General features: G+C 39.3%; 1 protein-coding gene across 2 annotated transcripts in view; it reads right to left on the reverse strand.

Annotated features, from left to right (window-relative positions):
• Nucleotides 1–26,502, reverse strand: part of LOC124798168 (WD repeat-containing protein 89) — a 275,773-nt gene that overhangs the window by 162,162 nt on the left and 87,109 nt on the right. For both annotated transcript variants that reach the window (XM_047261450.1, XM_047261451.1), the window contains one exon: nucleotides 23,236–23,417. In XM_047261450.1, coding sequence (XP_047117406.1) covers nucleotides 23,236–23,417 — 182 coding nt within the window. The remainder of the gene's footprint in view (nucleotides 1–23,235; nucleotides 23,418–26,502) is intronic.

Below are 26,502 nucleotides of genomic sequence, written 5' to 3' on the forward strand. Positions count from 1 at the left end.
CAAAATAAGGCAAAACCAAATCTTATACTCTTGTGGCCTTGTGGCAATTTCTTTTGTATTATGCAATAATGAGAATTACAACAGTGCTCAACTTGTTTTTTACATTCTCAAATTACTCCAAATGACAGAGAGAATTCTAAAATTGTAGATCCTGAAAGTTAGGTGGATTAGTTGGAATGGATTACAAAGAGAGAATTCTAAAATTGTAGATCCTGAAAGTTAGGTGGATTAGTTGGAATGGATTACAAAAAGAAAAAGTATCTTCCAAATATTCATGTGCTCACTTGATAGTAGCTTGTGGCATGTATATATATATTTCCACCTCACAACAGAAAGCACCTTCATCTTGGTATTCATAAATATTATAAAAATAGATTTGTGTGTGTATGTTTTTCCACGTCCCCTCCTACACCAGCGAATCAATTTCAACCAAATTTGGGCAGGCAACAATCACTGTGGGAGCAAGAAAACAATCACAGTTCCAGAGATATGACATCGCAAACAATGAGATGTGTGAAAAACTGCCACATTATGCATGACATTTACCTTTATTAATTCTGTGTTACTAACTCTATTCACAATAAATTTCGTAACAGTATCCACATATGCAGCTGCATGTACCTACATAATATGTCATTGTAAGACACATAGTTCAAGAGATATGACATCATAAACACTGAGATGTGTGAAAAATTGCCGCACTGTGCATGATATTTAAATTTATTACTTCTTTGCTACTAACTCTAGTCACAACATACTTCACATACTGTATCCAGATATGTCGCTGAATATACCTACACAAACATCTCATTGTAAGACATATAGTTCAAGAGATATTATGTCACAAACACTGAGATGTGTGAAAAAATGCCACACAATGCAGGAAGCTTTAATATATTTATCCTTTACTACTAAGAAACTCCTACAATCGGACCAACTTAAAGAAATCCCTGACACCTGGAAGGGTTTTTGATGGCTTTCAACTGTGAAGCGCAAACAGCTGTAGACGAAAACAGTAGCTGTCCATAGAGTTACAATAGGTCTTGCCATAGCAACGTTTACAAAATCAAGTAGCTGTACTTATAAATCTGTACATTATGCACATTTCTTTGTACGACTGTTTTAAAATTTCAAAGGTGTTTTCACAAATAGTTGGAACTGAAATTTTTTCGATATTATACTACAAATACTTGGGCCATGCTGAGTTTGTCAGATAGCAGACAATAATGTCCACATATCCACTACATTATAATATCTATAATTAAACAAAACCTCAAACTGTAACCACAATATCAAATAATTTTTTTAAACATTCTGGTACTTACAACAGCAGAGATAGGCACAAGCAGACAGCCACAACAAACACTTGTGTAGAGAACCAAAGTTATTTTATGTAGCATGGGAGAGGAAGAGGTTGTGTGAAAAGATTCTAACTGGGAATATCACCCCAAACATTGCACCAAGAGAAAAACAGCCATATCTTATAAGAAGTATGTTAGTACTGAAATGTCAGCAATATACAAGAGTTGAGACCTGAGAGATTATATGACATGAGAAACAGGGTGAAATAAAGCTCTGAGATTAAAAAGGATAGACTGAAACACAAGCCTGGATGATACATAATTCTATATAATTTGGTCCTTACAGTTAGGTGTTGCGACCACTCCGTTGCGACCACTCCACTGATAGTCCCATAGTGCTGCCTTTCCATTTTTCATAGTTTATGTACAAAATATGTACATAACATGTAACAAAACAGTTTGAGAGATCTGTCTCTCGTGTAAAACAGCTTTTCAGAAATCAAGTTGCATTTTTAGCTTCATAATTTAAATTGCATTAAATATTGTGCAAATGTAGTTGTCAGATAATGCTACAAGCAAATCTGTTACCACAATCTTTACTTTGCATTCAAATTCATTAGCTTAGCCAACTAACAACTAAATTGTCACCTTCCAAACTAAACTGGCACTTGGGCAATTCTACAGATCAATCTGTCACCGCAACCAAAACTTGAGGGCTGGGAGGGGACAAGGGGTGGGAAAGTAAAGATGCTCTAGACCAAAAACAACATAAGACTATAAAGAAGAAAGTCACTATGAAATGTTATTAGCCATGCTCACTATTTGCTGTTTTCGTAATAAGTTTCAACACCCCAGATGATTTTTACCTTTCGCATTAAATAAATTAGGCTCTGGGGAAATACATGTTGCGTAAGGCATCTGGCTTGGATCCCCATCACTAAGAACTGGCTACTATATTTGCTGAATAATTGTGTCCAGTCCTGAAAGACAGGGGTTCTCAAACATTTTCCGTTGCACCCCCTTTCAGACACATAAATTATTTTAATCCCACCCCCACCACTATTTATTTTTGCTTCCCTTGCTCAGCTCTTCTCAAACTTGGTATTAAAACAGCCCACAATATCAATTTACTTCTGTTTAATTAATGCAACTTTCAGTTACAACTACAATAATAATAGTGCTATTAATAATAATTAGAAACTGTCATATGGGCACATTGGAGGAATTTTTTTAAAAAATTATCATATGTTTGTATTATTCAAAGATGGAGCAAGACGACAAATACAACTAGTTTATAAACAACTATGGTTATGATTGCAGTTTTACAAGTTCACTAATTTATTACTTAGTTAAAATTTAAATGTTTCCATTGTAATGCTTTAAGTCATTAACAAAGTTTTAATATTTGAAAGATCACAACATACAAGTAATTCCAGAATATTATTCAACATTTAAATGCCAATTTAAAACATGTTACATTCATACTGATCATCCAAAAAAGGAAATAAGCAAGGGTAAAAATGCACACGATCCAAACTTTGGAGATTTTTTGACATTTACACATTTAGTGTGCTGTGTATGCTTCTTCATAAAATGAAAGCAAATCCAGTCTGGGTTGGATCTTTGAAACAGCAACTTGCAGATCCCCTTCCAGCTGCAGTCGAGGCCAATGTTTTATACTGATTAATGCAAGTATGTTGATGTGAAGGGTAGTAACAGGTTTGCTGCCCCTCCTGCTAAATTAAGGTATTCATTCTGACTCTGCACAAAAAATTTTAAGAGGTATTTATTTAAATTCATTCCAAAGTGTTATATCACTTTAGAGTTCTATTTGCTCCTCCTGTTTTACTGTTGACAATTGGTCTGTAATGATCATATTGAATGGATCATGGAACCGCTCATACTCAGATGAAGGTTCTGAAAATTTATTCTCAAATTGCTGGTAAAGTTTTTCGGAAGTACAATGCCAATTCTATTTCTTTTATTTACATTCATCTCATTTTCCTCCACAAAATCAGTCAGACAAGAAAATATCTCCTAATTTTGATTTTCAGCTCCTTATATTGCCGTGTTTGCGGTTAAAATTGTTGGATGTGAGGTCTGCCAGTTTAGCATTACTGGTGGACCTCATATCCAACAAAATATCTCCTCTCCATGTGACCAATGGGTTCAAGTTTTCTATTAAACACAAACACTTTCTTGCTTAGAAAGACGGTATTACTAATTCGGCCTTGAAGCGATGCGTTAAGATCATTCAGTTTCTCAAAAATTACTGTCAAGAAACACACTGCCACAAGCCATTTTCCATCCCGAAGCTGAGCCGTGAGTGTGGAACTGCTGTTATATTGGAAACGACAAAGTTCATCCTTCACCTCCACACTGTGATGAAGACCTTTTTCTAAGAAACAACCAACTCATCTCCAAGAGCAATAGAAGCTAGCTGTAAATGGAACCCATATCCTATCACAGAATGGAAAATAACCTGCTATTTAAAGCTCATACTTTCACCAAATTTACAAGACTGACTGCATCATTCAGCACTTCATTCACATCTGGTTGTACCATTTAAAAACCCAATATCACCCTGTGTATCATGCAGTGTGTGAATTTTACAGAAGGAGAAACAGGACTCACTCTTGTCACAAACCTCTTTCTAGCTCCATCAAATACTGCCATCCCATTGGTACATACATCAATAAAATTTCTCCATGACAGATTGTTGTCAACAAAAAAGGAATTCACAAGGGAAAACAAACATCTCTGCCTGTAGTCCTCCCTTCAACAGATTTACAAAACAGAAAGTCTTCCCGCATTTCATTCTCATAACTGAACATACAAAAACAAGAAGCTGGTAAGAGTTCGGATATCAAGTTGCACAGTGAATTTTGGGCTCATGAAGATATGGTGGCAATTTATTTTTCATGTCAGAGACTACTGCATTAACACAATGAGCCACAAGTTAGTGTGATATCGAGTAAGAATGGTATCAACTTTGGACTCTCGCCAAACCTTTCTCCTTGCATGATCACGCATTTTTACAGCTGCAGGAGGCAATGTGCGGTGATCTGAATTTCGCAAATTAAATAGGATACTTCTAGGGGTGCTCTTAGTGCTTTTTTAGGAGCTGATACCCTCCCCCCCTTTTTTTTGGGCATCTGGCATTTTCTTTTAGTTGTTCCTCATTGTTGTTGTTGTTGTTGTTGTTGTTGTTGTTGTTGTCTTCAGTCCAGAGACTAATTTGATGCAGATTTCCATGCTACTCTACCCTGTGCAAGCCTCTTCATCTCTGAACAACTACTGCAACCTACATCCTTCTGAATCTGCTTAGTCTATTCATCTCTTGGTCTTCCTCTACGATTTTTACACCCCACGCTTCCTTCCAATACTAAATTGGTAATCCCTTGATGCCTCAGAACTTGTCCTACCAACCAATCCCTTCTTCTAGTCAAGTTGTGCCACAAATTCCTCTCCTCCCCAATTCTATTCAGTACCTCCACATTAGTTACATAATCTAATTATCCAATCTTCAGCATTCTTATGTAGCACCACATTTCAAAAGCTTCAATTCTCTTCTTGTCTACACTGTTTATCGTCCATGTTTCACTTCCATACATGGCTACACTCCATACAAATACTTTCGGAAAAGACTTCCTGACACTTACATCTATAATCGATGATAACAAATTTCTCCTCTTCAGAAATCCTTTCCTTGCCATAGCCAGTCTACATTGTATATCCTCCCTACTAAGACAGTCGTAAGTTATTTTGCTTCCCAAATAGCAAAACTCATTTACTGCTCTAAGAGTCTGATTTCCTAATCTAATTCCCTCAGCATTATCTGATATAATTCAGCTAGATTCCATTATCCTCATTTTGATTTTGTTGCCGTTCATCTTATATCCTCCTTTCAAGACAGGTCTATTTTGTTCAGCTGCTCTTCCAGGTCCTTTGCTGTCTCCAACTGAATTACAATGTCATCGGCAAACCTCAAAGCTTTTATTTCTTCTCCATGGATTTTAGTTTCTACTCCAAATTTTTCTTTTGTTTCCTTTACTGCTTGTTCAGTATACAGATCGAATAACATCGGGGATGGGCCACAACCTTGTCTCACTCCCTTCTCAATTGCTACTTCCCTTTCATGTCCCTTGACTCTTATAATTGCCATCTGGTTTCTATATAAATTGTAAATAGCCTTTCGCTCCCTGTATTTTACGCCTGCCAATTTCAGAATTTTAAAGACAGTATTCCAGTCAACATTGTCAAAACCTTTTTCTAAGTCTATAATGCTAGAAACATAGATTTGCCTTTCCTTACCCGATCTTCTAAGATAAGTCATAGGGTCAGTATCGCCTAGCATGTTTCAACATTTCTACAGAATCCAAACTGATCTTCTCCGAGGTCGGCTTCTACCAGGTTTTTCCATTCGTCTGTAAAGAATTCATGTTAGTATTTTGCAACCATGACTTATTAAACTGATAGTTTGGTATTTTAAAACCTGTCAACACCTGCTTTGTTTCGGGTTGGAATTATTATACTCTTCTTGAAGTCTGAAGGTACTTCGTCTGTCTCATACATCTTGCTCACCAGACGGAACAGTTTTGTCATGGCTGGCTCACCCAACGCTATCAGTAGTTCTAATGGAATATTGTCTACTCCCAGGGCCTTGTTTCAACTTTCAGTGCTCTGTCAAATTCTTCACGTGGTAGTGTATCTCCCATTTCATCTTCATCTACAGCCTCTTCCACTTCCATAATACTGCCATCAAGTACACCGCCCTTGTATAGACTCTCTATATATTCCTTTCACCTTTCAGCTTTCTCTTCTTTGCTTAGGACTGACTTTTCATCTGAGGTCTTGATATTCATACAGGAGGTTCTCTTTTCTCCAAAGGTCTCTTTAATTTTCCTGTAAGCAGTATCCACTTTACCCCTAGTGATATATGCTTCTACATCCTTACATTTGTCCTCTAGCCATCCCTGCTTAGCCATTTTACGTTTCCTGTCGATCTCATTTCTGAGATGTTTGTATTCCATTTTGCCTGCTTCATTTACTGTATTTTTATATAGTCTTCTTTCAATCAATTATATTCAACATCTCTTCTGTTACCCAAGGATTTCTACTGGCCCTTGTCTTTTCACATGTTTGACCATCTGCTGCCTTCCCTATTTCATCTCTCAAAGTTACCTATTCTATTCTATTGTATTTCTTTCCCCCGTTCTTGTCAATCGTTCCCTAATGCTCTCAATGAAACTCTTTACAGCCTCTGGCTCTTTCAGTTTATCCGTGTCCCATCTCCTTAAATTCCTACCTTTTTTCAGTTTCTTCAGTTTTAATCTACAGTTCATAACCAATAAATTGTGGTCAGAGTCCACATCTCTTCCTGGAAATGTCTTACAATTTAAAACCTGGTTCCTAAATCTCTGTCTTACCATTATACAATCTAACTCAAACCTCCCAGTGTCTCCAGGCCTCTTCCACATGTACAACCTTCTTTCACGATGCTTACACCAAGTGTTATCTATGATTAAGTTATGCTCTGTGCAAAATTTTACCAAGCAGCTTCCTCTTTCCTTCCTTACCCCCAGTCCATATTCACCTACTACTTTTCCTTCTCTTCCTTTTCCTACAATCGAATTCTAGTCCTCCATGACTATTAAATTTTCATCTCCCTTAACTATGCGAATAATTTCTTTTATTGTATCATTAATTTCTTTTATAACATCATACATTTCTTCAATCTCCTCATCATCTGTGGAGCTAGTTGGCATATAAACTTGTACTACTGTGGTAGGTGTGGGCTTTGTGTCTAGCATAGCTACAATAATGTGTTCACTATGCTGTTCGTGGGCCCAGGAAATGACCTTGGGGAGGGGGGGGTGTCTCTGCAGACATCATGAGACTCTGGCATAAAATGGGGGTGATACGCGATTACAAGAACTCAGCAAGAGAGTTTCTCACAGCCTCTGTCACCTCAATTCTCCAACTTCCTACCTACACGTGGTGCCCCTGTTAAGCCGAGCAACTCAGCGGAAGGTTGGGTAACCAACCCCAGTGGGAAACTGAGTCGGTGAGCTCTTCCAAGTGCTTTGCTGTTTCTGACAGAATTACAATGTCATCGGCGAACCTCAAAGTTTTTATTTCTTCTCCATGAATTTTAATACCTACTCCGAATTTTTCTTTTGTTTCCTTTACTGCTTGCTCAATATGCAGATTGAACAACATCGGGGAGAGGCTACAACCCTGTCTTACTCCCTTCCCAACCACTGCTTCCCTTTCATGTCCCTCGACTCTTATAACTGCCATCTGGTTTCTGTACAAATTGTAAATAGCCTTTCGCTCCCTGTATTTTATCCCTGCCACCTTTAGAATTTGAAAGAGAGTATTCCAGTCAACATTGTCAAAAGCTTTCTCTAAGTCTACAAATGCTAAAAACGTAGGTTTGCCTTTCCTTAATCTTTCTTCTAAGATAAGTCGTAAGGTCAGTATTGCCTCACGTGTTCCAGTGTTTCTACAGAATCCAAACTGATCTTCCCCGAGGTTGGCTTCTACTAGTTTTTCCATTCGTCTGTAAAGAATTCGTGTTAGTATTTTGCAGCTGTGACATATTAAGCTGATAGTTCGGTAATTTTCACATCTGTCAACACCTGCTTTCTTTGGGATTGGAATTATTATATTCTTCTTGAAGTCTGAGGGTATTTCGCCTGTTTCATACATCTTGCTCACCAGATGGTAGAGTTTTGTCAGGACTGGCTCTCCCACTGCCGTCAGTAGTTCCAATGGAATATTGTCTACTCCGGGGGCCTTGTTTCGACTCAGGTCTTTCAGTGCTCTGTCAAACTCTTCACGCAGTATCATATCTCCCATTTCATCTTCATATACATCCTCTTCCATTTCCATAATATTGTCCTCAAGTACATCGCCCTTGTATAGACCCTCTATATACTCCTTCCACCTTTCTGCTTTCCCTTCTTTGCTTAGAACTGGGTTTCCATTTGAGCTCTTGATATTCATACAAGTCGTTCTCTTATCTCCAAAGGTCTCTTTAATTTTCCTGTAGGCGGTATCTATCTTACCCCTAGTGAGATAGGCCTCTACATCCTTACATTTGTCCTCTAGCCATCCCTGCTTAGCCATTTTGCACTTCCTGTCGATCTCAGTTTTGAGACGTTTGTATTCCTTTTTGCCTGTTTCACTTACTGCATTTTTATATTTTCTCCTTTCATCAATTAAATTCAATATTTCTTCTGTTACCCAAGGATTTCTACTAGTCCTCATCTTTTTACCTACTTGATCCTCTGCTGCCTTCACTACTTCATCCCTCAAAGCTACCCATTCTTCTTCTACTGTATTTATTTCCCCCATTCCTGTCAATTGCTCCCTTATGCTCTCCCTGAATCTCTGTACAACCTCTGGTTCTTTTAGTTTATCCAGGTCCCATCTCCTTAAATTCCCACCTTTTTGCAGTTTCTTCAGTTTTAATCTACAGGTCATAACCAATAGATTGTGGTCAGAGTCCACATCTGCCCCTGGAAATGTCTTACAATTTAAAACCTGGTTCCTAAATCTCTGTCTTACCATTATATAATCTATCTGATACCTTTTAGTATCTCCAGGGTTCTTCCATGTATATAACCTTCTTTCATGATTCTTAAACCAAGTGTTAGTTATGATTATGTTGTGCTCTGTGCAAAATTCGACCAGGCGGCTTCCTCTTTCATTTCTGTCCCCCAATCCATATTCACCTACTATGTTTCCTTCTCTCCCTTTTCCTACACTCGAATTCCAGTCACCCATGACTATTAAATTTTCGTCTCCCTTCACAATCTGAATAATTTCTTTTATTTCATCATACATTTCTTCAATTTCTTCGTCATCTGCAGAGCTAGTTGGCATATAAACTTGTACTACTGTAGTAGGTGTGGGCTTCGTATCTATCTTGGCCACAATAATGCGTTCACTATGCTGTTTGTAGTAGCTTACCTGCATTCCTATTTTCCTATTCATTATTAAACCTACTCCTGCATTACCCCTATTTGATTTTGTGTTTATAACCCTGTAGTCACCTGACCAGAAGTCTTGTTCCTCCTGCCACCGAACTTCACTAATTCCCATTATATCTAACTTCAACCTATCCATTTCCCTTTTTAAATTTTCTAACCTACCTGTCCGATTAAGGGATCTGACATTCCACGCTCTGATCCGTAGAACGCCAGTTTTCTTTCTCCTGATAACGACATCCTCTTGAGTAGTCCCCGCCCGGAGATCCGAATGGGGGACTATTTTACCTCCGGAATATTTTACCCAAGAGGACGCCATCATCATGTAATCATACAGTAAAGCTGCATGCCCTCGGGAAAAATTACGGCTGTAGTTTCCCCTTGCTTTCAGCCGTTCGCAGTACCAGCACAGCAAGGCCGTTTTGGTTATTGTTACAAGGCCACATCAGTCAATCATCCAGACTGTTGCCCTTGCAACTACTGAAAAGGCTGCTGCCCCTCTTCAGGAACCACACGTTTGTCTGACCTCTCAACAGATACCCCTCCGTTGTGGTTGCACCTACGGTACGGCTATCTGTATCGCTGAGGCACGCAAGCCTCCCCACCAACGGCAAGGTCCATGGTTCATGGGGGGGGAGGGGGGGGGGGGGAGATCAACTATGTTTGAATTAAATAAAGATTTTCAGAAATTAGCTAGAAGAGATAAAAATATATTCTTTAATGAACAGTGCAAGGAAGTTAAAGATAGTAATGGAATGGGGAAGACGAGATCTTTATAAGAAAATTAGAGAAATTAAAGGAAAATTCCAGGCAAAAATTGGAATGATAAAAGATAGAAACGAGAAAGATCTGAGTGAAGCAGAGGATGTTAAAGAAAGATGGGCAGAATATGTAGAAGACCTATACAAGGAAGAACTGCATCATGACAGGGCTCCTACTGCTGATGTTAATGTTAATTTAGAACTACGGCCAGATATTTTGGAGAGCGAAATCCAGTGGGCCCTTGAAAATATGGCTGATAACAAAACTAGTGGACATGATGAAATACCAGCAGAATTGTTTAAAGTCACTGGAAAGGATGCAGTGAAAGTGCTGCACTCAATATGTCAAAAAATATGGATCACGCAGCAGTGGCCAGAAGACTGGAAAAGATCAGTATTCATCCCCATTCCAAAGAAGAAAAGTTCTAAAGAATGCTCAGATTACCAAACAATCGCACTTATTTCACATGCTAGCAAAGTTATGTTGAAAATCTTACAAAATAGACTTCGCCAATATCTAGATCGAGAGCTACCAGAAGAACAAGATGGATTTAGGAAAGGAAGAGGAACTAGAGATCAAATTGCTAACATTCGGTGGATTATGGAAAAAGCGAGAGAATTCCAGAAAGATGTGTACCTCTGCTTTATTGACTATGCCAAAGCCTCTGACTGCGTCGATCACAACAAATTATGGAACGTACTGAAAAACATGGATGTACCAGATCACCTCATTCATCTGATACGGAGTTTATACCTTGACCAAGAAGCCACGGTGAGAACTATGTATGGAACAACGAAATGGATAAAGATTCAGAAAGGGGTCCGGCAAGGCTGCATACTGTCACCGTACTTATTCAATCTGTATGCAGAACATGTTATGAGGAATGCGAGGCTAGATGACGGAGAAACAGGAATTAAAATAGCTGGAATAAATGTAAACAACCTCAGGTACGCGGATGATATGATCCTGTTGGCAGAAAGTGAAGAAGAATTGAGAACACTCTTACTGAAGGTGAAAGACGAAAGTGAAAAGGCCGGTCTTATGCTGAATGTGAAGAAAATGAAAATTATGGCAACTACACCTACCAATTCGTCGGATATAGCAGGAGAAACCATGGAGGTAGTGACCACATTCAGTTATCTCGGTTCCCAGATCTCTGCTGACGGCGACTGCAGCCATGAAATCCGGAGACGCCTGTTGCTCGGTAGACAGGCAATGTCAAACCTTGACAAGGTTATAAGGTCCAGAGATATAACACTAGCAACAAAGATCCGTATTGTGAGGGCTATGGTCTTTCCAGTTGTGATGTATGGATGTGAGACCTGGACCATTAGAAAGGCTGAATGGCGAAGAATTGACTCCTTCGAATTGTGGTGTTGGAGGAAACTTCTTAGAGTTCCATGGATTGCAAAGAGAACCAACAGATCAATATTGGAGCAAATTAAACCAGATTTCTCCCTGGAAGGTCTAATGTTAAAACAAAAGCAGACCTACTTTGGACACACAATGCGAAGGCATGCCTCGCTGGAAAAAACATTAATGCTGGGGAAGATTGAAGGAACTAGAAGAAGAGGACGTCAGAGGATGAGATAGATTGATGGCATCACAGAAGCAATGTGTTCCAACCTGGAAGGTCTACGGGAGAAAGTGCAAGACAGGAAAAAGTGGCGTGATTTGGTTCATGGGGTCACAAAGAGTCGGAACCGACTAAACGAATAGAGAGAGAGATGCTGTTCGTAGTAGCTTATCTGCATTCTTAGTTTTTATTCATTATTAAACCCACTCCTGTATTACCATTATTTGATTCTGTATTTATAACCCTGTATTCACCTGACCAAAAGTCTTGTTCCTGCTGCCACCAAACTTCAATAATTCTCATTGTATCTAACTTCAACCTATCCATTTCATTTTTAAATTTTCTAACCTACCTTCCTGATAAATGGAACTGCCATTCCAAACCCCGATCTGTAGAACGCCAGTTTTGTTTTCCTGATAACGATGTCCTCCTGAGTAGTCCCCACCTGGAGATCTGAATAGGGGACTATTTTACCTCCATAATATCTTACTCAAGATGACGCCATCATCATTTAACCATACAGTAAAGCTGCACGCCCTTGGGAAAAATTACAGCTGTAGTTTTCCCTTGCTTTCAGCCATTCACAGTACCAGAACAGTAAGGCTGTTTTGGTTGATGTTACAAGGCCAGACCAGTCAATCATCCAGACTGTTGCCCCTGCCACTACTGAAAAGGCTGCTGCCTCTCTTCAGGAACCACACATTTGTTTGGTCTCTCAATAGATACCCCTTCTTTGTGGTTGCACCTACAGTACGCTATCTGTATCACTGAGCCACACAAGCTTCCCCACCAACGGCAAGTTCCATGGTTCATGGGAGGAGAATTGTTCCTCATTATGCTTAAAAAACTTGATGGGTTTACCTACATGATTTGTATGTTTTGCTGCAGATGTCTCTCTATTTTTATACACTTCTAGCTATTGTTAGTTAAAATCTCCAAATAAAGACTACACTGTGATTCTTCCATCATTGTTCAAAAGAATGCTGGTAAAGCCTAATGTCAGATAATCAACTTGATACTTACACAGTTTGGTTTTGTGTTTAGAACTAACATTGGTGATAGGAGCAGAGGAAGACATGAAAGAACAATGTAGTTTGATTAAATTCAGATCATTTGTCTTATTAGAACTACGTATTTTCAAAGGAGAAGAGATACTAAGTGAATAAGTCTCATGGGAACTCTCTGCAGTGCTTCGAGAATTTCGGGGTAAATTCTAGAAACACTTGGCTCCCCACCATCTCGAACACCCGATATTTTAATGACAAGGGTGAGAGAGCCTTTTCACTGCGCCACACAAGTCTGTGTGTGCAGGAAGGACAGCTGTCATGAGGAGCCAGGATCTGTGTCAGATGAGTGGCCCCTACAAGTGGCTACAAGCAGCGCCCTAGAAGTTATATCAAAAGTCAAAGAGTATTTGGATAATGTTCCATGGTGTGTGGTATCATGAGGATTGTCACATAGACAGATGAAGCATGTGTTATATAGAGACTTTTACTTTATGTCTTGGCTCTGCATGAGGCAGAACATATGTAACTGTATGAATGTTTAGTAGATTCTGACATTTATCTTGAAACCAGTTGGCTTGCTGGAGTTTGTACAGAATAATTGTTACTTTGGGACAAGAGTCGAAAACATATTGTTGTTGAACTGACAAGAGCCTACGAGTGCATAATTTATTTCAAGAATATAGATCTGGTTAATAACATTCCCCTTAACCTGATACAGTCTTTGGAGATGAATTAAATGGTGAGAGCAACGTAGCTCATAACCCAAAGAAGAGGATCGGCTGCACGCACAATGTGTAAGTCAAATGGAAGAGATGTGTGAGTTCTGCAACCCAACACCGCACTGTCTCTTGTCGTCCAAGAAAGCGTTAAAATGTGGCGGCTGTGACAGGACATATCGTAGGTGTACAAGGAATTAAGCCCGATTCCAAACATATAAAGGCTATTAAGGAGTGTCCACCATGTAGACAATTGAAGGGATTTCTTGGAATAGCAGGGTATACAGATGCTATACACAAAGTCAAGAGTTGAACGACCCTCGACTTTTGCGTTCATTACGAACAGGAATACCATGGAGTTGGGACCAAGAAGCACATAATGCATTTGAAAGTGTAAAGCAGGCACTATCAGAATCACCAATATTGCACCATCCGGTGATGGGTGAACCGTTTAAGAATTCAACCGATGCATCACTATGGTATAGCTGCAGAACTTTTCCAAGGCAAATGGGGTTTAGAAAGTATAGACCATAGGTCAACAGCTTTTGCTAGCCGGAGTCTCAATAAACAAGAATTGAATTATACAGTAGCAGAAAAAGAATTATTGGTCATGGTAAGGGGTATACAAAAATTCCAAACACTGATCTGGGGGTCCGAAATATATGTTTATACAGGTCGCCAAGCTCTGTCATTTTTAATGAATAGTCGATTACGACATAGTACATTGATGTGGTTGATGATGTTTCTTCAAGGATATGACATTAAAATCCAGTATATAAAAGGTTAGGAGAATACTGTACTCAACACTTTGTCTCAGCTATCAGTAGGCATGAAAGAACTAAAGCGTACAGAAGGGCCTGACATAATTTTTGTGATTAACTTTTTAACATTAAAATAGCCACTTAACAAGGCGCAAGAAATGGCTCAGAAAATAACACATAACATCCAACATGATCCCTACTTTACAGATATATTTGCTATGTGTCTTAGGAAGTCGTTACCGCCTAATCAAGATGGAAGGTGGAAGATTATAGGACATAATTTATTCTGGAGAGACAGTAAGACAACGCAACATTGGCATTTATGTATACTGAATTTAGTAGAAGACGAGCTAGTATGGTACATTCATAAGGGATATGGGCATTTCGGTATAAAGAAATGTATTGCACATATGAATAAGTTCTACTAGTTTAAAAAGCTAGGACGTAGAACAACATTGGACATTAAAACTTGTGAAATCTGTCAGAAGATAAAAGAGGATAACACTCACATTAAATATAAAATGTATACAATTCTTCCTAAAGCGTTACGCGATCTAACAGCTGCAGATTTCTTTGGACCAATCCCAAAAGGAAAGGGAAGAGTGGCTTACATTGTAGTCCTCATAGAATGTTGGTCAAAGTATGTTTAGTTGTACCCTATTAAGAAAGCAAGCACATTAACAGTAATACACTGTCTACAACAATACTTCCTCAAGATAAGAAAACCGAAGCAGTTCACTAGGAAGGAGCTTAAAGAATTTCTAGCTTTGGAAAATATTCGTCAAATATTTATCTCCAACTACAATCCATCCTCTAACCCATGTTAAAGGGTTATGAAAGAAATTGAGAAGTTACGCTGTACGCACTGTCATAAAGAACATACGCCATGGGCAACGAAAATTAGAGACTTCGAGTTTATTTTAAATGAATTGCCACATTTATCAACTGGACTAACTCCTTTGGAAGTAATAGGTAAACCTTTTGTAGGTGAACCTCCTATTAAATGCTTTACTTGGCCAGAACAACCTACTACTGATTACCAATTGAATCAAATGATAGTTGCTAAGAACTTAGTTAAGAGGGCACAATGAGTAAATAAACATAACGAGACGGCTATCGAACCTCAATATAAGGTCGATGACCTAGTTCTCGTAAAACAGCATCTACAGAGCTCTGCCCTGAAGAAAGAAATGCATAAATTTTTCCAAAAGTATGTGGGACCTTACCGAGTACAATCGGTAATCCACCCAAAAACGGTTATTTTCACTGGATCCTACAACAGGAGAAGAAAAAGGGAAACATAATGTTAAGGATATAAGGTGGTATATTCCCAAGGGACGTTAACATTCTGTGTTAACTGGCAGAGTGACGACTGTCGGTTCCTGAGTTGTTTTCGGTGTTACTTCCACATTAGTTTTTCTACACTGAATTCCCTTCAACTATTCTGTAATCTTTTCATAAGCTCTTAAACTATTAGTATATGTCTGAACTGCGTACCATCTGCTTTTCACTTCCATACAAGGCTACATTCCATAACACATCCATGCATTTCTGAAAACAAGAAACTTGAGTACATCTAATGTAAATTTAAATGTTTGGAATTCTTTTCTGAAGGTATTCAGAAATACCTTCAGAAAATACTTCATGACATTTATTCAGAAACACATTCAGCAAAGACTTTCTAACATTTCAATGTATCTTAAATGTTCACAAATGCCTTGTTTCCAGAAACGTTTTTCTGGCTGTCATCAGTCTGTATTTTGTATCTTCCCTTCCTCAGCCATCATCAATTATTCTGTTGCCCACACAGAAAAACTCATCACAACTTTTAGCATCTCATTTTCACATCTAATTCCCTCAGCATCGCCTGTTTTAATTTAGTCAAATTAAATCCCATTAACCTTTCTTATTTTTATTGATGTTCATCTTATAATCTTTCTTTCTACACCTGCCCATTCTGTTCAACTGCCCTTCCAAGTCCTTAGCCATCTCCGACAGAATCACAATGTTATTGGCAAACCACAAAGTTTTTATTTCTTCTCCCTGAACTTTAATCCCTACTCCAAATTTCTCCAGGGTTTCCTTCACAACTTAATCAATAAACAGAGTGAATAACATTGGGGGGAGGGGGGGGGGGGGGGGGAGTGGTGGGCTACAACCCTGTCTCACTCTCTCCTCAACTGCAGTCTGGTTTCTGTACAAATTGTAAATAACTTTTCGCTCCGTCATACCTTCAATATTTCAAAGAGTGTAGTCCACTTTACAGGGTCAAAAGCTTTGTCTAAATCTGCAAATGCTATAAACATAGGTTTGCCTTTCTTTAATCTATCTTATAAGATAATTTGTCTGTACAATATTGCCTCGTGTTACTACATTTGTCCGAAACCCAAAGTGATCTTCCCCAAGGCTGGCCTCTACCAGTATTTCCATTCTTCTGTAAATAATTCACGTCGGTATTTTGCAAAAATGACTTATTTGACTGATGGCTCAGTAGTATTCACAGCACCTGTTTTCTCACAAATTGTAATTATTACATTCTTCCTGAAGTCTGAGGGTATTTTGCCTGTCCCATACAACTTGCACACCATATGGAATAATTCTGACATGATTGGCTCTCCCAAGGATCTCAATAATAATTCTGAGGGAACATCCACAAGTCTTGTTTCCACTTGGATCTTACATTGCACTGTTAAATTCTTCTCACAGTATCATATCTCCCATCTCATATTCATCTACTTCCGCTTCTCTTTCTATAATAATTTACTTAGTTTTTTTCCCTCTTATACAGACATTTCAGCTTTATCTGATTAGTAATTGTTTGGTATCTGAGCTCTGGATATTCATACAGTTGCTTCCAATGGTCTCCTTAATTTCCTCTAGTTAGGCGTGCTTCTACATTCCTGCACTTCTCGTCTAGCTCCTCTACTATATCATTTTGCACTTCCTGTCAATCTTTTTCTTTCTTTCATCAATTAAATCCAACATCTCCAGAGTTATCCAGAAAGTTCCACTAGGCTTTGTCTTTTCACTTATGTGATCCCATTCTGCATTGCCTACAGAGCTATCCATTCATCTTCTCTTATGTTCCTATCCGATTTCAGCCCAACATTGCCTTGTGCTCCCTCTGAAATTCTCAACAACATCTGGTTCCTTCAAATTATACAAGTCCCATCTAATCTGCAATTCACAGGCAAAAGATTATGGCCACAGTTCACATCTTCCCCTGAAAGTGTATTAAAGTTTAAAACCTGGTTTCAAATTCTGTCTTACCACCACATAATAAATTCGAAACCTTCTAATGTCCCCTGATCTTTCCCACAACATTTATTTTTTTTAACCAAGTGTTTGTGATGATGCTCTGTGCAAAATTCAACTACGTGGCTTCCTCATTGATTCCTTTTCCCCAGTCCAAGTTCTCCTACTATTTTTAATTCTCATCCTTCACCCATTACTGAATTTCAGTCAGCCATAACAATTAAATTTTCATCTCCTTTATATCTTAATAATTTCCTTCAATGCCTTCATCATATGTGAAGCTAGTTGGCATATAAAACTGCACTACTATGGTAGGTGTTCATTATAATAATGCATTCAGTGTGCTATTCATAGCAGCTTATCCACATTCCTATTTTTGTACTCATTATTAGGCCTACTCCTGCATGTGTGCTATACGATTTTGTATAGAGAATCCTGTACTCCACCTGACCAGAAGTCCTGTTCTTCCTGCCACTAAGTTCACTAATTCTAACTATATCTAACTTCAATCTATTCATTTCTCTTCTTAAATTCTCTAACACATCTAACCCGATTAAAAGATCTCTCATTCCACACTCTTACCCATAGAATATCAGGTCGGTCTTTCCTGGTAATGACATCCTCCTGAGTAGTCTCTGTCCAGAGATTCGAATAGAGGATTATTTTACCTACACCATATTTTACCCACGAGAATACTATTAACATTAAGACACAGTAGAGCTGCTTGCCCTTGGGAGAAAAAAATCATAGCTGTAGTTTCTCCTTACAAATGTTCGCGATATCAGCACAGAAAAGCCTTGCTGCACAATTTTGCAAGGTAAGATCAGTCAATCATCCACATTGTTGGCCCTGCAATTATTGAAAAGGTTGCTGCCCCTCTTTAAGGCCCATGGGTTAGTCTTGCTTCTCCACAGATTCTCCTCCATTGTATCTGCACCTACGGTACAGCTATCTGTATCGTTGAGGCATGCAAACCATCCCACTTTGGCAAGGTTCTTGGTTCATGGGGGTATAGTATTAATACAAACAGATAATTTTGCATTACTCCTTGTACGACATTTTTTCTACAATACAACATAATATAATATAACATGATCTGTATGAAAAGCAACAAAATAAGGATAAAAGTTTACAAAAAATTAGAGCTCCAAAGCTACTTACATTTGCTTGAACTGAACATGAACAGAAAAGTATTTTGCAAATTTCTATGTAAACACTTTATGGTGTCTTATGGAGTGCAGAGGTAGACACAGTTTTCATTGCCACTCAACAGCAATCACCTCAGTCACAATTTCCAAAGTAGAATCTATATTGTAAGAATGCCACGTCTTGTGGCACTAACACTGACTAAATGTTCTTGGAACCAGGATGAAATTTTCATTCTGCAGTGGAGTGTGCACTGATATGAAACTTCCTGGAAGATTAAAACTGTGTGCTGGACTGAGACTAGAACTCGGGACCTTTGCCTTTAGCAGGCAAGTGCTCTACCGATTGAGCTACCCAAGCACGATTCACGGCCTGCCCTCACAGCTTTACTTCTGAGATTTCCTTGTCTCCTCATTTTTAAGGTGGGAGATGAGGTACTGGCGGAAGTAAAGATGTGAGGACAGGGCATGAGTCCTGCTTGGGTAGCTCAGTCGGTAGAGCACTTGCCTGCTAAAGCCAAAGGTCCTGAGTTCGAGTCTCAGTCTGGCACACAATTTTAATCTGCCAGGAAGTTTTTTTAATTGTTCTTGGCTTTTTAGGCTCTTCTAGTGGTTACAATGCCACAAGCTTTTGGCCAATCACTGCCTGGTCATTCTCAAGTGAATGAATGTTGATGGACTGCTGATACATCCTTATAAACTCTTACTCTAGCTGCTGGCTATGATGTCACTGGTGCATATCATATCATCAAATATGGGCATATGTTAACTCCACTCCAACCATGCGATGGCCGGGTTCCATGCTGTGCTGTGTTGCAGACCACTGTCTCTGTTGAGGGTGTTATCAGTGAGGATGATATTATAGTCAGTTTTGATGTAGTAGCACTGCTTACAAATGTGCTGATAAAAGACTCTTTGGACCTAGTGTTCTAGCTTTTTAAAACTGACAGGGCTGAACTATTTAAGCACATGATGAAATCATCTTATTTTCTGTACAACAGCTGATTTTAGGATCAGACTGACAACACTGTGATGGGAAGCTCGTTAGGTCCAGTTGTTGCAAACCTCTTCATGGAGAATTTCCAGGATATTGCCTTAGACACAGCCCCTTAAAGCCTAGTTGTTTCTTGCAATATATTGATCGCACATTCATCATTTGACCCCACAAATGTGAAAAACTTGACGCATTCTTGGAGCATCTCAACAGCATTAACATAACATCTAATTTACTAGAGAAGTTGAAAAAGACTATGCATTGCCGTTCCTTGACACCGGATAATCAGTGTGTACTTAGAACAATGGAGGAAGTAGCATGAGAGAGTTTGTCATCTTTACTATCCCAAAAAGTTCACTTTAGTTCAGCACAGTCTGGAGAATGGTCACCAGATCAGATTTGATGAAACCTCTGCTGCTACTCACACAAATGCTCTCTGGGATTGTGTAATTTAAGAAGCCATAAAAATAAAAATCATCAATAATAGCCTTAATGGAAATGATGGTCTGCAGCTCTGTGTGATGTGGGATCCAACAATTTTGAGGTTGGAGCAGGTGCAGAGAATGTGGAGTCAATGAGTGGTATACATGGCAATGCTGTGAGCACCAGTAGCGTCACAGCTGGCAGCTACAGCATATAAGGGCATACCAGCAGTCAATCACTTGACAATGGCAGTCAGCACTTGGTCTTAAGCTCATGGAACATAAATCACTTGATGCAGCTCGAAACCTGAGAACATTTTACTTGGTTTCTACATGTCAGGAATAGTATAGAATCCACAAATACAGCAATCATCTACAGGGAAATATGTTTTATATGCCACAACTTGCTGACCGTGAGTAAAACATGGATTAATGACAAACACAATCCTAGATAATGGAAGGAGTAAAAGTAACAACGCTCTGTACAGCAAAATTGTTGAATAGTCAATAGGCACATAAACAAATCAGAAAACACTGCTTAGATTTCAGATGTAGTCCTTCTTTCTGTCTTGTTTAACTACCTATTGATGATTCATTGTCTCAACTATAAGGTGAGAGGTTACATTTACTGCTTCCATTATTTTTATTCTGCCCAGAACTTTCTATTATCATAATCTTAAATGCTATCAAACATTCTACAGCATCATCCACGAAAAGGCGCATGGAACTTCCGACACTATCTACTAGGTCATTTATATATATTGTGAAAAGCAATGGTCCCATAACACTCCCCTGTGGCACGCCAGAGGTTACCTTAACGTCTGTAGACGTCTCTCCATTGATAACAACATGCTGTGTTCTGTTTGCTAAAAACTCTTCAATCCAGCCACACAGCTGGTCTGATATTCCGTAGGCTCTTACTTTGTTTATCAGGCAACAGTGCGGAACTGTATCGAACGCCTTCCGGAAGTCAAGGAAAATAGCATCTACCTGGGAGTCTGTATCTAATATTTTCTGGGTCTCATGAACAAATAAAGCGAGTTGGGTCTCACACGATCGCTGTTTCTGGAATCCATGTTGATTCCTACAGAGTAGATTCTGGGTTTCCAAAAACGACATGATACGCGAGCAAAAAACATGTTCTAAAATTCTACAACAGATCGACGTCAGAGATATAGGTCTACAGTTTTGTGCATCTGCTCGACGACCCTTCTTGAAGATTGGGACTACCTGCGCTCTTTTCCAATCATTTGGAACTTTCCGTTCCTCAAGAGACTTGCGGTACACGGCTCTTAGAAGGGGGGCAAGTTCTTTCGCGTACTCTGTGTAGAATCGAATTAGTATCCCGTCAGGTCCAGTGGACATTCCTCTGTTGAGTGATTCCAGTTGCTTTTCTATTCCTTTGACACTTATTTCAATGTCAGCCATTTTTTCGTTTGTGCGAGGATTTAGAGAAGGAACTGCAGTGCGGTCTTCCTCTGTCAAACAGCTTTGGAAAAAGGTGTTTAGTATTTCAGCTTTACACGTGTCATCCTCTGTTTCAATGCCATCATCATCCTGGAGTGTCTGGATATGCTGTTTCGAGCCACTTACTGATTTAACGTAAGACCAGAACTTCCTAGGATTTTCTGTCAAGTCGGTACATAGAATTTTACTTTCGAACTCACTGAACGCTTCACGCATAGCCCTCCTTACGCTAACTTTGACATCGTTTAGCTTCTGTTTGTCTGAGAGGTTTTGGCTGTGTTTAAACTTGGAGTGAAGCTCTCTTTGCTTTCGCAGTAGTTTCCTAACTTTGTTGTTGAACCACGGTGGGTTTTTCCCGTCCCTCACAGTTTTACTCAGCACGTACCTGTCTAAAACGCATTTTACGATTGCCTTGAACTTTTTCCATAAACACTCAACATTGTCAGTGTTGGAACAGAAATTTTCGTTTTGAGCTGTTAGGTAGTCTGAAATCTGCCTTCTATTACTCTTGCTAAACAGATAAACCTTCCTCGCTTTTTTTATATTCCTATTAACTTCCATATTCAAGGATGCTGCAACGGCCTTATGATCACTGATTCCCTGTTCTGCACTTACAGAGTCAAAAAGTTCGGGTCTGTTTGTTATCAGTAGGTCCAAGATGTTATTTCCACGAATCGGTTCTCTGTTTAATTGCTCGAGGTAGTTTTCGGATAGTGCACTCAGTATAATGTCGCTCGATGCTCTGTCCCTACCACCCGTCCTAAATATCTGAGTGTCCCAGTCTATATCTGGTTAATTGAAATCTCCACCTAAGACTATAACATGCTGAGAAAATTTATGTGAAATGTATTCCAAATTTTCTCTCAGTTGTTCTGCCACTAATGCTGCTGAGTCGGGAGGTCAGTAAAAGGAGCCAACTATTAATCTAGCTTGGTTGTTGAGTGTAACCTCCACCCATAATAATTCACAGGAACTATCCACTTCTACTTCACTACAGGATTAACTACTACTAACAGCGAGAAACACGCCACCACCGGTTGCATGCAATCTATCCTTTCTAAACACAGTCTGTGCCTTTGTAAAAATTTCGGCAGAATTTATCTCTGGCTTCAGCCAGCTTTCTGTACCGATAACGATTTCAGCTTCGGTGCTTTCTATCAGCGCTTGAAGTTCCGGTACTTTATCAATGCAGCTTCGACAGTTTACAATTACATTACAACAATAAGACATAAGGACTAGGTATATGTTACAAATGCTACATGCCAACAAGACAAATACAAGCTGATTACACTTTTCCTAAAGCCCTGGGCAAAAACAAGGCGATTAAGAGCTGTGCAACATAAATATTCCCTCATTTCAGTACACTGTTTGAGCTGCAATGACGAATGTCAAGTCCCTGTTGCCTTTGCTGATTAATGTGTATGTGTTTTGATTAAGTGGACCAAAAAAATATCCCCCATTTGCCTCTCCCCTTAATCTTAGTCCCATTCTATTTACTATTGCTCCTCATTTACTTCAGCAATTAAGTGAATGAAAGTGTAACAGAAACTGCATTTCATTAGAATCTGTTTGACAGATCTATGTATATTGTATGTCAAAAACCAATTTTGTGGAGTTCCTGTTATTTTAGTACAAAGTAATGATACCAATGGTGAAGCAAAAATTCTTTCATTAATAAGTTAATTGTGTAATTTCATTTCTAAGTCACTTCAAAATAAAGACTGAGAGTTTAGAGGTACATATCTCAGTCAGCTCAACATTTAAGGTACAAAGTAAAACTGCAACAGATTAAAACTATTGCTAGCATATGCAATTATTAATGTCCATTTTACCTGAGTTATATCATCTGTATGTGACTCCCAGTAACCACCAAGTAATTTAGATGTACGAATATCCCAGAACAGCACAAACGCATCTCCATCAAACAACTCTGTTCCTGCACTTCCAAAGTTCTCATCAGATGAGAAATCAAAGCTTGATATTGGTTTTAACATTGATGGACCTTCTGAATCATCTGTAGCAAATAAAAAGCTACAGTCAATTTTTATTGTTCCTTACTTAAGACTACAGTACCTACAGGATAATAAAGAAATTGTTGAAAATACTTAGTTCTGCAAGCTGCTCTGCCTTTGACATTGTTTTAAACTGACCTGTGTCCACTGCACAGAGTTTGAGATAGGTATGACATGCACTGAACTGGTTGAGCACATGAATGGGATACCCTGTGGCCAGTTGCCAAACACACACTGCAGCATGACAGAATGGACCTGAGTGCTTGCTACACCACCCAGGGCACTTGGATCCTCCCTACTGAGATTAGTCTCCATGAATTCCAGAGATGAGTATCTGCCCTCAAACAAATCCTATTATACATTATGACTGTTTTCTTCTGTCCTAATTCTCCAACGCACTGTTCTTTTCTGTCCCCTCTAATCTATCTTTCTTCTCTTCTAGGCTTTAACATCTCGGGACTAGGGGGAGAAAGGGAGGGGGGGGAGGGGTGATGCATACTAGTATACATGGGTATGATAAGTAAGTGTGTGTATATGTTGTCTTTGTAAATTTCCTCTCAGTTCCTTCATAGAAGTCTGAAGAGCAACAAGCTCTAAAACTTAGTAAAATCATTTCAGAATTTATTTTTTCGAAAATATGACGTGCCCAAGTGATTAACATAAGCATTAAGCAGTATATACAAAATGACAGCATATCTCTCAATTCGTAACCAGCAATTAAATTTTATATTTTTGCCAATCTTGTGCAGAAAATTTGCTAACCCGGTAATTTTTTCTGTTTTCATATTCCTCTACCAAGTTAGAAATATGTATCCCAGTTGTCATTCCACTGCTTGACACTTTCTGCTTGTTGGTGATCCTTTTTTATCTTCTACATTCCATTAGCGACTGACTTGTTTGCTATGTTCTCCCCAGAAACCACAGCAATTTGGAGCACAGATTCTTATTCCGTGTCCACTAGTCTACAATGAGCCTCTCTCAACTGCTATTACTAGTACAGAAAATACCTGTATTATGAACTGCACTTATACACTGATTTTGGATTAAGCCTGCATGAATGTACTGCATTTTTATGACTTATTTTCCCATTTTACCCGTGTCACATTTCTCTGTTGTTTTACCATAATCTAAATAATATTAATGATAATAACAATAAAATTATATGTTGTTTTGTATGTTGTGACTACAAAATAAATAACACCATGGGTAACTGGTGATGAAGTAATTTGAACTCAATGTGGGCTCTGGATGCATCACAGCAAAAATCTTAGAACAGTAACAACAAAATCATCAACAGCAACTTGTGCTTCCACAGCAACAACAGTTCAGCAGGCAAAGCACAAGGAACAGCAGCTAAACAACTCTACAAATATTATCAACAGCAATCTGAGTATCAGCATCATCTGCAGCAACAGTAATCCATGTCAACTCCCAACGCCATCTGTTCATCTTTTAGTTCTTGCCCCCACGGGTTTACATTCTACGATAAACCGGAGGAACACTCGGTCTCACATACAGTTGTTTCAACAGCATTTACACCCATTCTAAGTATCAGATCTACAACTCCAAAAGTCTTTCTTCTTGTTGTGGTCTAATTCTTAAAAGTCTTACCTCAGGCAAAAACTAGTTCTTTTATTGGGACAGCAGATTTGTTGACTCATGATATATACCATTCATTCAGCAACAATTTCTACAGTCATATGCATATCATCCTGTTCTAGCCAATATTTCAACAACTTTGCAATGGACAAGAGCAATCATATCACTGGTGGGTTTCAAACTTTGCAACTTCAGCATGAATGTAAATTCACAAGCAAAATGTGTCAAAAACCTTATGTAACAATATTATGAAAAGGACACACACACACACACACACACACACACACACACACACACACACACACACACACACACACACACACAAATGACCACATCCAGACTACAAGACGGTTAAGTGCTGCTGCAGGAGCATGTAGGGACGAGGTGGAGAGAGGGTAGGGAAGCTAGATGTACACAGGAGCTTAAATGGTGGACAGGGAAGAGTGGAAAAGGGGAGAAGTCAAAACAGATGGGAGGATATATGGGACAGGTCTTGCATCTAGGTCTGCCATGAGGCAAGGGGTTGGGAGCAGGAGCTGCTTAAGGATGGACGAGGATATTGTGTAGAAACAATCCTGCTGGCAGAACATCCGCAACTGAGCATTATAGCAGAGGTTGAGAATACCACTTCAGTTGTAAATTACTTTATTTTCACACGACGAATTTCAGACTGTTATATGCCCATCCTCAGGTGTCGTAGCTGTGCTGTGGTCCCCAAGCACCGTGTTTACCAGGTGCGGTGTGCTGCCTATGAATGCAGAACAGGGACTTTGGGAAGCATGTAGAAGGTAAGAGTGCAGGGAGTGCTTGGGGTGAGGAGAAAGATGGACTCCTGAGAGAGGTTCTGGGATGGGCCTAAGGATCCTGCTGGATTTCTGGAATGGGGTCACTGTTGCAGTGTTTATAAGTGGATGAAACTGACAGCTGGCAGACACCTTTTGGCAAGTAATCATTGCAACTCAAGACAACAGTGGTGGAGCCTTTGTCAACAGGTAGGATTATAAGGCCAGTATCAGTTTTTAGGTGGTGGACTGCATTTCGTTCTGCAGATGTAAGGTTAGTTTGTATGATGAGGGATTTAGGGCACAACGGTGAGGCAGGGTTCAAGGTTAATAAATCCTGGAAAGTTAAAAGGGGGTGATTTAAGGGCGGTGGGGGTGGATCACATAGGGATGGAGGAGTGAACTGAGTCAGGCAGGGCTCAACATTGATGTTTGGTTGAGTCTAACTGGTACGGTTGGTGGCAAAAAAGTGTTTACCATCCCTTACCCTTACCCTGCTATCCCTCCCCCTCCCTGCCCTGCCTTTCCTTACCCCCACTTAGCTGCCCCTCCCATCATGCATGGTTGTTCATAGTCTGGCTGTGGTCATGTGTATGTGAGTTGCATTCACGTGTGTGTGTGTGTGTGTGTGTGTGTGTGTGTGTGTGTCTGCTGTCTATTTTTAACACAGGCCTTGCTGGCTGAAAGCTTATTGTGTGACAGTCTC

Source organism: Schistocerca piceifrons, chromosome 5, assembly GCF_021461385.2.
Source record: "Schistocerca piceifrons isolate TAMUIC-IGC-003096 chromosome 5, iqSchPice1.1, whole genome shotgun sequence".
NCBI classification, from domain to species: domain Eukaryota; kingdom Metazoa; phylum Arthropoda; class Insecta; order Orthoptera; family Acrididae; genus Schistocerca; species Schistocerca piceifrons.